The 15,112-nt window shown below is 31.7% G+C and overlaps 3 protein-coding genes across 4 annotated transcripts; 1 reads left to right on the top strand and 2 right to left on the bottom strand.

Annotated features, from left to right (window-relative positions):
- Positions 1-108: 108 nt before the first annotated feature.
- Positions 109-6,892, bottom strand: LOC126780569 (uncharacterized). Of its 2 annotated transcripts, XM_050505166.1 has the most exons (7): positions 6,661-6,892; positions 6,276-6,481; positions 5,364-5,580; positions 4,993-5,174; positions 4,654-4,792; positions 4,360-4,490; positions 110-3,922 (listed from the first exon to the last, which is right to left on the bottom strand). In XM_050505166.1, the coding sequence occupies exons 1-7, from the start codon at positions 6,700-6,702 to the stop codon at positions 1,609-1,611; spliced, it is 3,231 nt and encodes a 1,076-aa protein (XP_050361123.1). In that variant the 5' UTR covers positions 6,703-6,892; the 3' UTR covers positions 110-1,608. The 2 variants fall into 2 exon arrangements, with proteins under 2 accessions (XP_050361130.1, XP_050361123.1); XM_050505173.1 differs by lacking the exon at positions 6,661-6,892 and having other exon boundaries at positions 109-3,922; positions 5,364-5,555; positions 6,276-6,344.
- Positions 6,893-8,278: 1,386 nt separating this feature from the next.
- On the top strand, positions 8,279-10,052 carry LOC126780862 (general transcription factor IIF subunit 2). Its single transcript, XM_050505525.1, has 4 exons — positions 8,279-8,729; positions 8,858-9,069; positions 9,301-9,426; positions 9,764-10,052. The coding sequence occupies exons 1-4, from the start codon at positions 8,423-8,425 to the stop codon at positions 9,935-9,937; spliced, it is 819 nt and encodes a 272-aa protein (XP_050361482.1). The 5' UTR covers positions 8,279-8,422; the 3' UTR covers positions 9,938-10,052.
- Positions 10,053-10,061: 9 nt separating this feature from the next.
- On the bottom strand, positions 10,062-14,636 carry LOC126780867 (tetraspanin-7-like). The gene is made up of 5 exons (XM_050505531.1): positions 14,448-14,636; positions 13,979-14,167; positions 12,488-12,649; positions 10,997-11,125; positions 10,062-10,470 (listed from the first exon to the last, which is right to left on the bottom strand). Exons 1-5 carry the CDS (start codon positions 14,523-14,525, stop codon positions 10,315-10,317), a joined length of 714 nt encoding a protein of 237 aa, XP_050361488.1. The 5' UTR covers positions 14,526-14,636; the 3' UTR covers positions 10,062-10,314.
- Between the last annotated feature and the right edge of the window lie 476 nt (positions 14,637-15,112).

Genomic DNA, 15,112 nt, shown 5'->3' with positions numbered 1-15,112 from the left:
AAAAAAGAAATACAATTTATAAAAAAAAACTAATATTTAGCTTTGATTAATTTATTTACAATTCTTCAAAATAAGCTTTCGTAATACGTATAATTTAAGCACAGCAATTGATGTCGAATGTTTTGTAGTATTATTATAAAGGCATATTGTAATCTTATTATTTTAACTTGAATAAGAATTAATGGAATGGTTAATTCTGATATTTAATCAAAGTTTTCTTTAATACTAAATATACAATTTACAAATTAACTTTATATCTATTTAACATTGGAGCATTGTGCATTTACATATATTTAAAACAATCGTATCGGTCATGAAATGCATTTTAAAATAATAAATTTACATTAGTGATAATTTTAATAGAATTATTAAAAAATAAAATATCACAATAGTTAAATGATCAATCTTTGGAATTACAATAAAGGGAAAACATTTGCGCGACATTTTTTTTTAAATAAAATCTTTATAATATATTACGAGTCGAAACAATGGCGTGCAGAAGTAAGCATTTATAGAACTGATTCGATTTTAACGTTTAAATTTTAGTACATATTCCTTAAATTAAATGTAACCAATATTTTTATACCTACAGCGTTACCAGATATACATTGATTGATCGACTCAGAAAATTGTCAAATGCGCCGATTTATGTTCGCAACGGTATTTTTGAAACATTTATTTTTAGCGCTAGATTCCAATAGCGCTAAACAAATTAAATAATAATAAACTTAAGGATTTTACCAATTTCATAATAGGAAATTCACAAGCATATTTGTGGCTGATATACTTTTTTTTTGCTAATTCCTGTCTCAAGCCAACCATAATTATTTATTCATATGAATGTACTTGGTATTAAAGATACAGTTTACCGCCGGACAATGCTTTTGTTATCAGCAATTTTTTTTAACGCCTTTGTCTAATGTAAACGCATGTATTCCTTTTATTCACTTATTCTGATTTCAAGGGAATACAAAATATATATTATAATTAGTCGCACTTTCATTGAATTAGAAAATCTGGCAACGCTGTTTAGTCAACTTTTTTACAATAATTTCAATATGATAATATTTGAAAAATCTACTGACTAATTTCAACTTGTAATCAGTACCTGCTTTGGGAACAAAGGCGTTGCATGCATATACTGGGACAAATACGCTTATTGCCAGGATAAATAAATAAGCGTTTACAAAACCGATTAAAAGTAATTTGATCCTAATTGTTTCTTGAAATGAAGATACGGCCCAAGTTTAAAATCGAGTTGCGCAATGTTTTGTTTCCCTTGAAGTGTATTGAATAACTAATCCATCGGATTTATAAGAGTATCCTCGGTATCAAACCTTATAAATTCGCAATCAATAAAATGCATTACTAGAAGACATATACTTGAAATTTCTCACTTTTTAATATCTTCAAATTAAACACCTAAATTAAGGCCTCTTTTCTTACTATCATAAGGGACATCACACACATTTGTTGCATGTACATTTGGTTATGCTTTATTAAATGCAGTATAATTATTTCCTTTTTAACTTACAATAAGCTAATTATTTTTATTTATGAGCAATAATGAATTAATCGGAGATCTTTTTTTTAACACTAAGGAAACATTTAAATAGTAACATCACCAGTCTTGTGTGCTTGTTGTTTCAAATAAAGAGCGTACATTTGCCGCGCTTGATTTAATACCCTGTTCACATTATGTTTACGTACCATTTTATCGAAATGCATAGCTAGCTCATTATAGTCCATACGATTCCTCATAATATAATCTCTGTGTTGTAACAATACTGTAAGACATAAATACATTAAGAACGGATTTCCACCCCCGAAAATTGATGGCGATGGAAGACTACTAATACTACTTTTAACTGCATTATTATCAGTGCCCGTAGATGGTACACTAGTAATTTTATTTGTAGGCGGTTTAAAAACTTCATATTTCTTCTGAAAGTTGTTTATCGTGGACGCCACACTTTGCAGATTCGATTGCTTTACATTGAGCAGGGACTCGCAATTCTTCTTTGCATTTTCCAATTCGTGCGACATATTTGAGAAAAATTTATGTGATTTAGAATTCACTCCTTCTTGTTGGTTATTTTTAACTGTAATAGTATTCACTGATTCAAGAGGTTCCTTATCAGATGAATCAGATTCGCTGGAATGTGCATTGGAATTCTGTTTACAAAGGTCCTGGGGTTCTAGAGAATGATTTTTTCTCAATAGTCTTATCGGTGTTATTGATTTTTTACCGGAATGTTCTTCGAATATTTCTCCCGTGTCACCGTCAAAGTCGAGTTCAGCTTGCTCGTCAGGAGTCTGCGGACAGCTCGCTGTAGTTCGAGTCGTCGGAGTGTTTCTGTGTAAAGGATTTTCCCACAAATATATATCTTCGACACTCCTCGCATTTGATCTAATAGTGTCCAAAAGTGGCGACTTTTTCATAATGTCGATTGATTCTGTAACTTCTGTCTGTACTTCTAGCGCATCAGTTACGACACAACTAATTTTTGTTTCAGTTGCATATTCGGCTGGTTTGTCCTCGGCACTCGTGGAATCCGAGGGCGAGTCGCATATCATACTGCAGCGATTAACATACGAAGGACCGAATACTTGACGATCCAAATGTTCGAGTTCCAGTCTTAGCTCTCTTGTCATCGAGGTCGTCATGGGATAATATTCTTGCGAATCGTCGGGACTGCTGCCATCATTTGTATCAAAACTCATTTTGTTTATTTTGTTAATTTGAGATTTTATATTTTGCGACGGCGCATCGTTTTCTTCATAGGAAGTTTTAGTTAAGGTAATTTTTGGACATTCTTTATTACGCGTGCGTTCAATTGCAGAATGTGTTCTTTGAAGCTTTTCTTGTTTATATGGTTTACTTCCAGTTGCGAAGTTGAGAAATTCGTTTAAGTTTTTTATCATTTTAACTTTTGGTTTATTTGTATTATCTGAACTAGAATCGTCAAGTGTGTCCAGGGAAGAGAAGAACCTGTTATTATGTACAGATATTTTATCCCTCAACAATCTTATTTGACTTCCTAAAGGCTTTTCCTTTAATTCCGTATGCGTTGTACCATTTGACAAGTTACCCGTACTTGCCCAAGCAATTGTTGAGGTATCTTGTGCTTCTAAATCTTTTACGTGCTCAGGAACACTCTTCATTTCTCTTCTTTTGGGGATTTTGTTGATATCTTTTCCGACTGTTTTCTCATCTACGTCTTTGTCATCAATCTTATCATTACTACTATCTCTTGTTATTTTTTGTGACTGTAGTACGGCATCGTCTAAGCTTTGAAATTCTTTTGCATGTTTAAGAGATGAGTTGTTTAAAATTTTTCGCGCTGCATTTTCATCTAGGCTGTGGTTTGTTTGCTTCGTTGTGGCAAGTTTAGGCGCTTTCACATTCGCCAAACTAAAACTAGAGCTTTGACGTCTAATGGCGCAAACTTTGGTGTAGGCGTTCTCACGTGGTGCCTTTACTAGAGGGCTTAGAGGAGGCGGATCAATATTTATTTCAACAGTTGAGTCGAAGTCTTTTTCTTTCAACGGTAATTCCACAGCTGGTGCTTTCTGTGGCAAGGACGCCCACAACACTTCCAACATTCTGAGAGCATCATCAAAAGCGAATTCACGTTTCATTTCTAATAGCAACCATCTATAGCAGAAAAGAAGATCATCCGCTTGTTGTGATTTTAGATAATTGTAAAAATCTGGATCATATACCTGAAGAGATTCCGTCAAATGAGTGAATTTAAGAGTCATCGCTTCACCATCTAGTAGGAAGTTTGGGTACAATCTTGTCATAAGTGCACAAAGACAGATATAGGCGTGAGCTTCGTCACCCATCGTTACCAGAAGCGGAGATGCTAAATCTGACATACCTTGACAATAGCTAACTGTTGGGTGGTAAATAGCATACCTGCAAACAAAGATTGTTTTCTTTAATTGATTATAAACAATAATAGAAACATTTCTTTATATTTGTTGCTATGACTGTGATTATAATTATATGGATATTTAAATAAATTTTTTTTTGTTACTATTTCTTTCTCTCTGGGGATAAAAAGGTATTCTATATAATAAAGATGTCTTCAAGTTTTAAAATTGATTAACAAATGGCTGCTTATATATCACACATGACATATGATTTTTAAATGATTTCTGCTTTATATAAGCAGCCTTCATTTAAAAATCATGTATCCGACTTCAAAAACACGCACAACACAAGGATTATCATTATCTATGGAAATATTTGTAATAAGTGGGGATAGAATCTACGACCAGTAGCGCAGCGGCCAGTTGCAGTGACCACTGTATGAAAAAAATATGGTAATTTAAAGATAAAAAATTAATTACGTTGTCAGAATATTGAAAAGTGAGGCAATGTTTTGGTTGTCATCGCTCCCTGCATAGAAATTATGATGTCTGTCAGTCCGAAGTACATCTTTCCGGACCATGCTTGTCACATATGCTAAATCTGCATCTACCTAAAAACATTATATTTATATATACATATAAAAAATTTCTGCACTTGATATTTAAATTCTAATAGTACAATATCTATATCTATTGGCAGAGAAACTCATGATTAGACTAGTTTGTCTGTCTACATAAAATATATTTAAAACGACAAAAGATATTCATAATTACCTTTCCTTTTTGAATACAATCCTTCCATTGAGTTCTTAGTGCATAGTATTCATTAGCTTTCCTTTTAATATAGTCCATCCTTTCTTTACCAGTCATACCGTCCGGATAAACGTTCAAAATATGCTTCCATACAACTTTCCTGTAGTGTTAATAATAAATTTAAAATTAAATATGTTGTTTGTGATTGAAATAAGATTGTTTTAGAATTTAATTTTTTTTAAAACAATTACACTAATGTAAAAATGTATTTATTTCTAAAAATAAAATTAAAAACATTGAGTACTATTGTAATAACAGAGTATATTATTAGCTTTGTCAATACTCAGGTTTAAAGTTAACCTCAAACTGGGCTCTATTCCTCCACAATAAATAACTTCTCTTAGCTTGGTTGTGTTATTAATTTGGCCTACTGCATCTAAGAAAGCTCTGAACTCTATATCGCTGAGGGGCGGCCGAGGTGGAGTGTTGGGGTCATCATATAAATTGAGAGCTCTTGAAACCATATTAAATGTCTTCTCAACCTGTGTAACAAAATTATTAATAAATAGAATGAAAACAAACACTTTATAAACTTACCTACTAATCAAAGAATATTAAGACTAACGTCCAAATATTGAAATTGTAAAATTAAACAACAAAATAGTTCAAGATGTATGTTTTTCTAAATGTGTAAAGAAAAGCTTATTTTGATTTTTAAGAATTAATTTTACCTGGTTCATAATTAATCCCTGAAAACCAGATTGTGATTCTGGCTTTTCGACTTGAGCCGCTTGATATACTGTAGGTTGTTCTTTGCAGTTTTGTGCTACAGGTGCAGATGATATAGTAGGAGGTTCCCAGTCTTCCGATGCCTCGGCAAAGGGTTTCATATCCACTTTTAACTGAACGCATGGCTCTGATTTCTGAGTTAAAGCTATATTATGAGCCCTAACAAAGATTAAAATGTTATATAATATGAAGTGTCTTGTATTGTTATTTTGTCAATATGTTTTTAAGCATTTTCCATCAACTAAAACATCTTCTTGTACCCTCTTGGCACAATAAAAGCCATTAACTAAGAAATGAATTGAACATCTGCTTAGCTCAAATTTTGACTAGTAGTTAATGCTTAATAGACGTATAGTAAAATTTTCAATTAAAATTTTACAATTGTTAATCAACAATAAAGAAATTAAATAAATATATATTTTTTTTAAATCACAGCCTTATCAATAATTTGTTTATCAAATGAAATTCAGCTTATTTAAAAGGTTAAAGTTAAACAAGAAACATTACATGTTTTTATTTAATGTCTTTTTCTTGTTAGTGGGTCATCTTGCAACTTAATTTTAAAGCAGCATTGCCCAGCCTAAGCTGAACTTTTGCTTACACTTTTGGACTTATATAGTGTATTAAACACTAACTACTGTAAGATAAATCACAAACTGATTTAGTACTAAATCAGTTTGTGATTTATTTAGAAATTGTATGTAAAAATCCACTCCCAAAAATGACATATTTTGTGTAATAAATTGTAATAGATGTAACATGAAGTAATGTCATTAGATTTTAAATTAATTTTAAAGTTAAATACAGTTACATTTAAGCTAAATATTTTGCATTTTACTTCTAAGCAAACTTACTTGAGAAAAGCAGCATCCAGATCCCAATCAGAGAGTAATGGTAAATACACTTCTTGTCCATAGTCATCTACAGTTCTATATGAGAGAGTAAAGTCAGACTTAACATCAAATGCTTTCACTAAAATACTTTGTAATACTTCCAAGGAAGTTATTTGTGGATCCACTGAAAATTTCCTTAATTCTGGCTGCAGTTTACCTTCGCATTTCTGTAATTTTTAATTGAGTTCAATAACTTTTATGTGGTTGTTTTATGGAAATCCCAATATTGATTATTAAAATGCATAATTTTTAAAAGTTCATGCAGTCAAGTAAATATTAAATTTAGAAGGACATATTTAATATATGTTAATAATATAATTGTATTTTCAATCTACACAAAGCAAACCTTGACTTTCACTCGAACAGCTTCTTTGCTATAGCCAAACATGTCTTTACATTACTATTCACAGCTTAAACAATGCATGTATTAGATTTTATTCAAACAAATTAAGAAAATTACATGTTACAGAAAATCATTAATCAGAAGCTGAATATGCCCTAGCAGCTTGTTTTCTATACACTCGTCATTATCAACAAAAATGTACTGAATTTGCAACACATCGAGTAGATAAGGTAGAAACAATATTTTTGCCACTGACAGCAACTTTGACATCGGACTCTGCACTTTATTATCTATTACCATTAATGACATAGTTAGGTACTACCATAGTTTAGAACTTTAGAATGTAGGGAATATTGTAAAAATTTAGTATTAGATTTAAAAAAAATTATTAGATAACATTATTATAGCGGAAGAGGATTCTCTTGAAAGGACAATATTTTGAAATTTCACATTATGACCATTATTATGAAAAAGCAATAGTGAATTTCAGACTTTTATAAAAAATGTGAAAATTGACTAGTGCGTGACTAACATTTTTTCATTGATTTTGCTAAAATAGGCAATAGTCAATAAGTAATTTTTCAAGGTATATATAGGGATCTAAGAAAATAAAGGGTTTTATTGGCACAAAAAATAGTAATTATGAAAGTAATATGTAAAACATTCAAATAAAATGCAAGAACTGATCCAGTAGAATCAACTGTATATCTGAATTTGTGGGTCTTGCTGTTTATGTTGATTAACATAAGTAAAAAAATATATATTTGTATTTATTAATGCTGTTACGGTTTCATTACTTACCACATTTTAGTTACCTACATCCACAGTATAATCTAATGATATGTATGTTTATAAAAATATTAAGTAGATGTACGCCCCTACGATAAAATTGGTATTTTAGTATAGTGGCAAATTTAAATGATGGTAAATATTTCTTACAATGCCTATATTTGCCTACCTAATACAATAATGGAAAAATAGTTTATTTAAGCCTAGACACTCCTATATTTGTTAATTATTCAACTATGTATTAAGCTTTTTTTTAAATAATTTTATTATTGAATACAAAAGTTTATATTTTTTTTACATACTAATATCAATTAATTGATATTAGTATGTATATAAATATAAACTTTTGTATTGTATATACTGTATAACTACTCGCCTTTTTTTCCGTAGTAAGGTTACAAACTCTATGGTCATTGGTTGTTTTAGCACTAAGGGTCCGTTCACACAGACCGGCTCGGAGAGGAGAGCAGATTTTTATCACGTTGGAAACAGTGTTTTGAGTGATTGTAGTAAAGTTTATTTTTGCATTTGCACCTTTTTTGTCATTAAAAATGCCTGAACGCGCTTCGTGTGAAGTAATAAAAGGAGCCGACCGGCTCCGCTTGCGTGCTCTTTCTCGCTCGCACCGCAACCGCACCCGCTTTCAGATCTCTTCCAGCCGGTCGATGTGAAATAGTTGGCGGCTCCGCTCCGGCCAATTCCAAGCGTATACGACCCGGTCTGTGTGAAAAGAAAAAAGCAGGCCGATGCTCTCCGAGCCGGTCTGTGTGAACGGACCCTAAATGGTTATGACCTATGACAATGTTTCAAAAGTGACATATGTCATAACCAATTCATTTGATTTTGGTTTGACAAAATTATTAATTTACTAGTACAGCAAACAGGTAGATTTAAGTATAAACTTTGTTTTGTTTGGTATTGCTAACTAAAGTAATTTAAATACTTAAGATCAAACGCCTAAGATTATATATTCCTAATGAGTAATCCAAATAGTGTTCCTCATCTCGATCGCGAGTTAGATTTGTCAAATACAGGTCGAGGTGTCTGGCTTGTTAAAGTACCAAAATATATTGCAAACAAATGGGATAAGGCGCCCGGAGACATAGAAGTTGGCAAATTAAAGATATCTCGTATTCCTGGACAAAAAGCGCAAGTCCAGTTATCTTTATCAGAGGGAGTTTTATGTCTTAAAGATCCTGGAGAACAAACTATACCAAAGGAACATCGTCTTGACGTGTCAAATGTTACAAGACAATCCTTAGGGGTGTTCTCTCATGCAGTCCGTAAGTACATGAATGTTCATTTTAATATTAAACTAAAATTTCTGTTTGACACACTATTCTTAAGTCTCATAGATGATAATAAAACATATAATAAAAAATACTATAAATCCCTTTATTTTGTATTCTAGCCTCTAATACAGATGCTGTTGTACCTGAGTCTGAGAAACTTTATATGGAAGGTAGAATAGTACAGAAATTAGAATGTAGGCCATATGCTGATTCAATTTATTACAAATTGAAATCAGAATCTATTAGGAAAGCTTCTATGCCTCAAAGGCAAGTGCAGCAACTAGAAAGGATTGTGCAGAACTTTAAACCTGTATCGGATCACAAACACAATGTATGTATGGATTATTTTGTCACAATTGTAAATATAATTATAATATTTTAATTTTTATTTAATAATTAATATAATGTATATGTGTGATTGATTATTATTTTAATATTTTTATTTATGATACTTTCAATTTGAAGCAAATGTGTTCTAAAACACTTAAAAATACTTCATTTCATCAAAATGAAACAACCTATAAAAATGAGTACCATTGTTGAAAATGTTTCTTCTTTATAGATTGAATATCAAGAGAAAAAGAAAGCTGAGGGTAAAAAGGCTCGTGATGACAAAGAGGCAGTCCTTAATGTTCTCTTTGCAGCATTTGAAAAACATCAGTATTATAACATTAAGGATCTTCAAAAGGTAAATTTTTAAAATGATTTGAGATATATGAAACATTAGTGTAGGAAATATTCTAAGTTCATTTAAATTATTAAAGAAAACAACTTCCCTGACCAAACAGCAGACACAACAGTTAAACAATAACTATGAGTCATATGTGACATATAAGGAAATGGTTAAAATAGCTTAATTTTCCATTGTACCCTTAATCTAGATGAAGTTTATTTTATGACATGGATACCTCAAATATAAACTAATTTTAAAAGATTTAGGGAAGAATGTCACATACAATAAAAGAGTTTTAAGGTTGCATTTTTATCAAATACAAAATAATAAAATAAAAAAACAATTATTTCAGATTACACGACAACCAATAGTGTATTTAAAGGAGATTTTGAAAGAAGTTTGTAATTATAATTTGAAGAACCCACATAAAAATATGTGGGAATTGAAACCAGAGTACAGACATTATAAACAAGAAGCTCCCATAGAACAAAAAGAAGAAAAAGATCAGAGTTCTGATAGTGACTGAATGACATTAAACAAATAGACTTTGTAGACATTTTCTTGATATACAAAGAACAATTAATATAAATAAGAAAAAAATGTTAGGAATTACATTTGATGAAGACTATTTTCAATAAAAACAATTTATAAATTCATAATGACTTTTTATTTTAATAAATGAATATATTTTTATAAGAAGAAAATTGAGTACAAGTTAATAAATTTTTTTTGAGAGGTTAACATTTAGGATCCTAGTAACAATCACTAATATAACATTGAGATTTTTTAATAACCATATAATATCTAGAATATAATAGACAAATATCAAATAACTATTCAGTCAAAAGTACAGAACCGGGTCGATAATTTGTATCTTCTCGATATGTCGGTCATGTATGTGGGTCAATTGATAGCGTCATATTTCGATTTTGCAATGTATCTGGCGAGGAAGCAAGATAACAGGGACCCTATGAGTGGTAGCGTAGCAGTTCCAATTGCAACTCCAATGAGGATATTCATGTTGTTCGTTAGGTATTCTGTAATGACTTCGTAGCATCCCTGAAAAAAAATCATATATAGATCACCATCAAACTGAAACATTATTTTGCCTAGTAATTTAAAGGTGGAGATCTCGAGGCCGGTGCCGGACCAATGGAAGTGATTGGGTTTTTTCTATCAATAAATTCTTAGTATACAATAATAATATCCTGGGAAATTTTTCACACACGGCCATATGATCCCAATTTAAGCTTGTACTAAGCTTGTGCTATGGAAACCAAACAACTAATATACTAATTTTCTATTGTAAATACATACTTATATAGATAATTACACCCAGACTCAGGACAAACAGACATGTTCATGCACAAATATGTCTGTCCTGGGTGGGAATCGAACCCACAACCTTCGACGTGAAAGGCAAGTAACCAACCACGCCAACCGACTCGTCAAGTATGAGCCTGCTGTAAGAAAAGCACGAAATGCCGTTGGTCCTGAGCCTGATCCCTCCAGTCGTGTCGGTTTCCCGTTCCATTCCCAAAAAAATCCCTGACGAAAACATTATTTATTTATTTTATTTTCATACCCTTTGGTAAACATCGTTGTAATTTGCAGTGACGCAACGGTTTGTGTCAAGACAGCATGAGATGGGGATCACTCGTTGAGGAGAGAGTCGCATCCAATCCGTATAGTTGGTGACACCGCAGCAATGTAGCTGTTAGACAATACTTATTATTTTTAAATGGTCCTGTTAGGAATATATCTATACCGATTAATTAACAAAAATAGTTCTTGTCTATGGCATTATCTTAGTAACTAATAACTGCCCGTCCTCGTCCTGGCTTCGCGCGGAAATTATAAGAGTCGAAATAATATGTTTATATCGTAATATCCTATATATTACGTATAGTCAATTGTATTGCTTTAATCCAGTAACGCTCCAAGTTGACATGATTTTTTTCCGACATTTTTAACAATCATCGTCATATTATAGTCAATTAACACAAAAGTTTAAAGAATCATACCTAATCTAAACCTTTACCTGTCATGCACGTATCACATCCAATACGAAAATCCGTTCGAAAATTTTTGAGTTCATTGCTGACAGGCAGACAAAATATACTTAATTATAACATTAAATATGTGTAGACTATTAATTTAATTTAACCCAGTGGTTAGAACGCGTGAATCTTATCCGATGATCGTGGGTTCAAACCCGGGCAAGCACCACTGTATTTTCATGTGCTTAATTTGTGAAAGTTCATCTCGTGCTTAACGGTGAAGGAAAACATCTTGAGGAAACCTGCATGTGTCTAATTTTATTGAAGTTCTGCCACATGGGTATTCTACCAACCCGCATTGGAGCAGCGTGGTGGAATAAGCTCCACAACCTTCTCCTCAAAAGGGAGTGGAGGCCTTAGCCCAGCAGTGGGACATTAATAGGCTGTTACTGTAGACTATTAATTTTATAATTATATATAAATATATATAATTTTATAATTAATAGTCTTTACACATATTTAATGATATAATGTATTTATATACATAGTTAATCGAAATGAGAGGTTTCGTGTAATAATAATACAGTTATGTAACTAATTTTTTTAATAGTTTACCTTGACATCTGATCCGGTTTTTCAACTACCCCAAATTTTATTTTTATTTATTGTTAGTCCTTTCACGACATTTTTTTAATCATAGCAATTTTTATCCAATCTTTCAAGTGTTCAAAACTTAACAATAACGGTTCTTGCATTGCTTTACGTTGCAATTTGAAAGTATATAAAAGAAGATTTTATAATAATCTATTTATTTTCTAAGAATTATTATTAGTTGTTCACACTTTAATTCACGACGTAAGGTCGGTATTACAAACTAAATAAGATTTATTATATTTTATATCAGCTCGTTGTGCACACACACCGTCTTCACTTTGCGCCAATAATTCCAATATGTATTATTGTATTTTCCCGCGCTCCGCGATGTGTGTCAACCGAGATGACAGATAATATATATTTATATTATAAAATACTAATTAATGTACTATTGTAGATGGGTGTACACTACAAGTACCGACCTTGGATTGCGCGAAATCAAAATTAGCCTTGTTGGGGTCGTAAGTAGAAATCGTGTGTGAGAGTCCATCATGCAAGCCCTTTGCGAAGGAATCTCGGTAGCACACCACTGATGCTCCAACCCCTGCGTCCATCATGAAGATGCACACCAAGAATCCTCCATACTGTTGGATATATTATAAAATATAGGTAGCTATTTATGTACTTTTTTTTCTTTCATCTTTCTAATTTCCATAAATCTTTTATTATGGCTTTGATGTATCTTTCTATTATTTGAATTAGATTGATGAGATTACATGTTTTTATTTCAAGGTAGCATTACAATCTAAATTTCAGAATTATTTTCATGGTTTTTGTGTGACAATTTATTTATATTGTGCGATTGATCTTAGTGGGATTCTGGATTCCTAGTATATGTAACTATTGTTACTAATAATAATTGTCATAATATCGATCACTAATTTTATTGAAAAGACTTTTTATTACAACCTCGTTCTATAAATACAAAAACCGTAGTCTTCTCGAAAACAAATAATATAAGTGAAACTGGAATAGTTAAAAAAAGCCGAGATGGCCCTGTGGTAAGAACGCGTGAATCTTAACCGATGATCGCGGGTTCAAACCAAGCAACCGGGCAAGCACCACTGAATTTTCATGTGCTTAATTTGTGATTATAATTCATCTCGTGCTTTACGGTAAAGGAAAACATCGTGAGGAAACCTGCATGTGTTTAATTTCACTGAAATTCTGCCACATGTGTATTCTACCAACCCGCATTGGAGAATCGTGGTTCCACCACGCTGTATGTATGTGGTATGTAAGCTTCAAACCTTCTCCTCAAAAAGAGAAGAGGAGGCCTTTAGCCCAGCAGTGAGACATTCACAGGCTGTTACGGTTACGGTTTGGAATAGTTAATAGTAATAAATAAACTACCTACCTTTTAATAATCATGATTACCTTATAACCAATCCTATGTATATTGTTGGCAAGTGCACAAACAAAGCCTGCTAAATTCACACCTTCTCCGAAAGATGAGGGGAGGCGTTTGCACAACAGTGGCATAATATTATTTTACTTTTACATAAAATGATAAAATATTTCAAAAAATATATATAGATTTAATTATTATTAACTATCTATATATATCTAAGCATTATAAATTGCAATGATTATAGTTATACTTCAATATATATCTGTCCGCGAACAATACTAAAAAACTTTTTTTGTCAAGTTCAAGATTCTTGATTGAAGACGTAAAATGCAGACAAAGGCGTCATTATTTCTCCTTTTACAATCAGCAAGAACTGACCCTAGTGCCTCCGAATTTTTACCCGAATCTGAATTTTAACAAAAAGTTTTCGTCGTGAGTCCGGTTAACGTTATGACTTGACTTGAATTGATTCTTAAATTTATAAATTTAGTAAGATGCTTAAAAAGAATAATCGATACTAATACGAAAATAATGTCGATTAATTCTTATTAATGATACTTACAATATAAAGTAGTACAGGTTGACCCTTGATGATACATGAGAAGGCGACTGAGCTGATGAGTACGATCAGACCTGCGATACCAATAATGACGTGAGGAGCTGTTCCAGAAAAGTCAGAAGACAATTCCATGTACTTGTACAGGTCGAACTCCGCCCATAGTCCCACAACTAGGATGAGAAGCCCCGTCAGCTGTGAAAGTATAAATGCACTCGTAATAATACAAAACAAGAATCAAGTGGCTTAAGAAAACAAAACAAAGCATTAATGATGTAATTTATATTGTATGTATATTGTGAAAGTATTAATTAGCAACGCGAATCTAAGTAACAGTTATTTAAAAGGCGTTGATAAGTATATATGTGTTTCATAATATAAAACGTATATTTTAATATAGTTTGTTAAAAGATTTTAGTTAGAATTTAGTTCCATTGAAATATAATATTGGATATATTTAAAAACGAAAACTTACCCAAAAAATTATGTTAAAAACAAAAAGGAATGTTTTGAGGCAGGCTATAATGGCCACGTTCTTGAACTGGTTCCCCATTTTTCTTATTTACATCGTCATAAAATCACAATATTTTCGAAGCATATGGTTCGCGAGAGACTTCGGGAAGTGAATGGAGTTATCAGATGATAACAGAGTGCGCGCGCTGGTGCAAAACGCATGCGTCGATAAATTGGCGTCTGGCCTTTGTTTGTAAATATATCGTTGCCCTTAATAGGTCATCCATTTTCCTAATCGAAGTTATTATTCAGAGTAAGCGATATGAATATCTAAATTGGGTATAATGTTGGTAAATACTATGTTGGCATGTACTACCGTAAGTGCTTATGATAAAAAAAAAACTATGTACAGAAGCCAATTTTACTTTTACTCTTGATCACTTATTTAACTTTATGTTTTGTTTGTACCGTATATAAATAAATGTTTCTTGTTTAAATATATATATATAATATTACTTATTACTTACTTATTACTTATTATATATATATATATATATATATATATATATATATATAATATTACTTGTTTTAAATAAATACTAATCCATCAAACAAATTATAATTATTACAAATGTTTAGTAAGTGAAACTGCTTTTACTTTTACTAATTTAGACACACTATTATTCC

This window comes from Nymphalis io, chromosome 3, assembly GCF_905147045.1.
Source record: "Nymphalis io chromosome 3, ilAglIoxx1.1, whole genome shotgun sequence".
NCBI classification, from domain to species: domain Eukaryota; kingdom Metazoa; phylum Arthropoda; class Insecta; order Lepidoptera; family Nymphalidae; genus Nymphalis; species Nymphalis io.
This window is presented reverse-complemented; position numbering and strand designations above follow the sequence as displayed.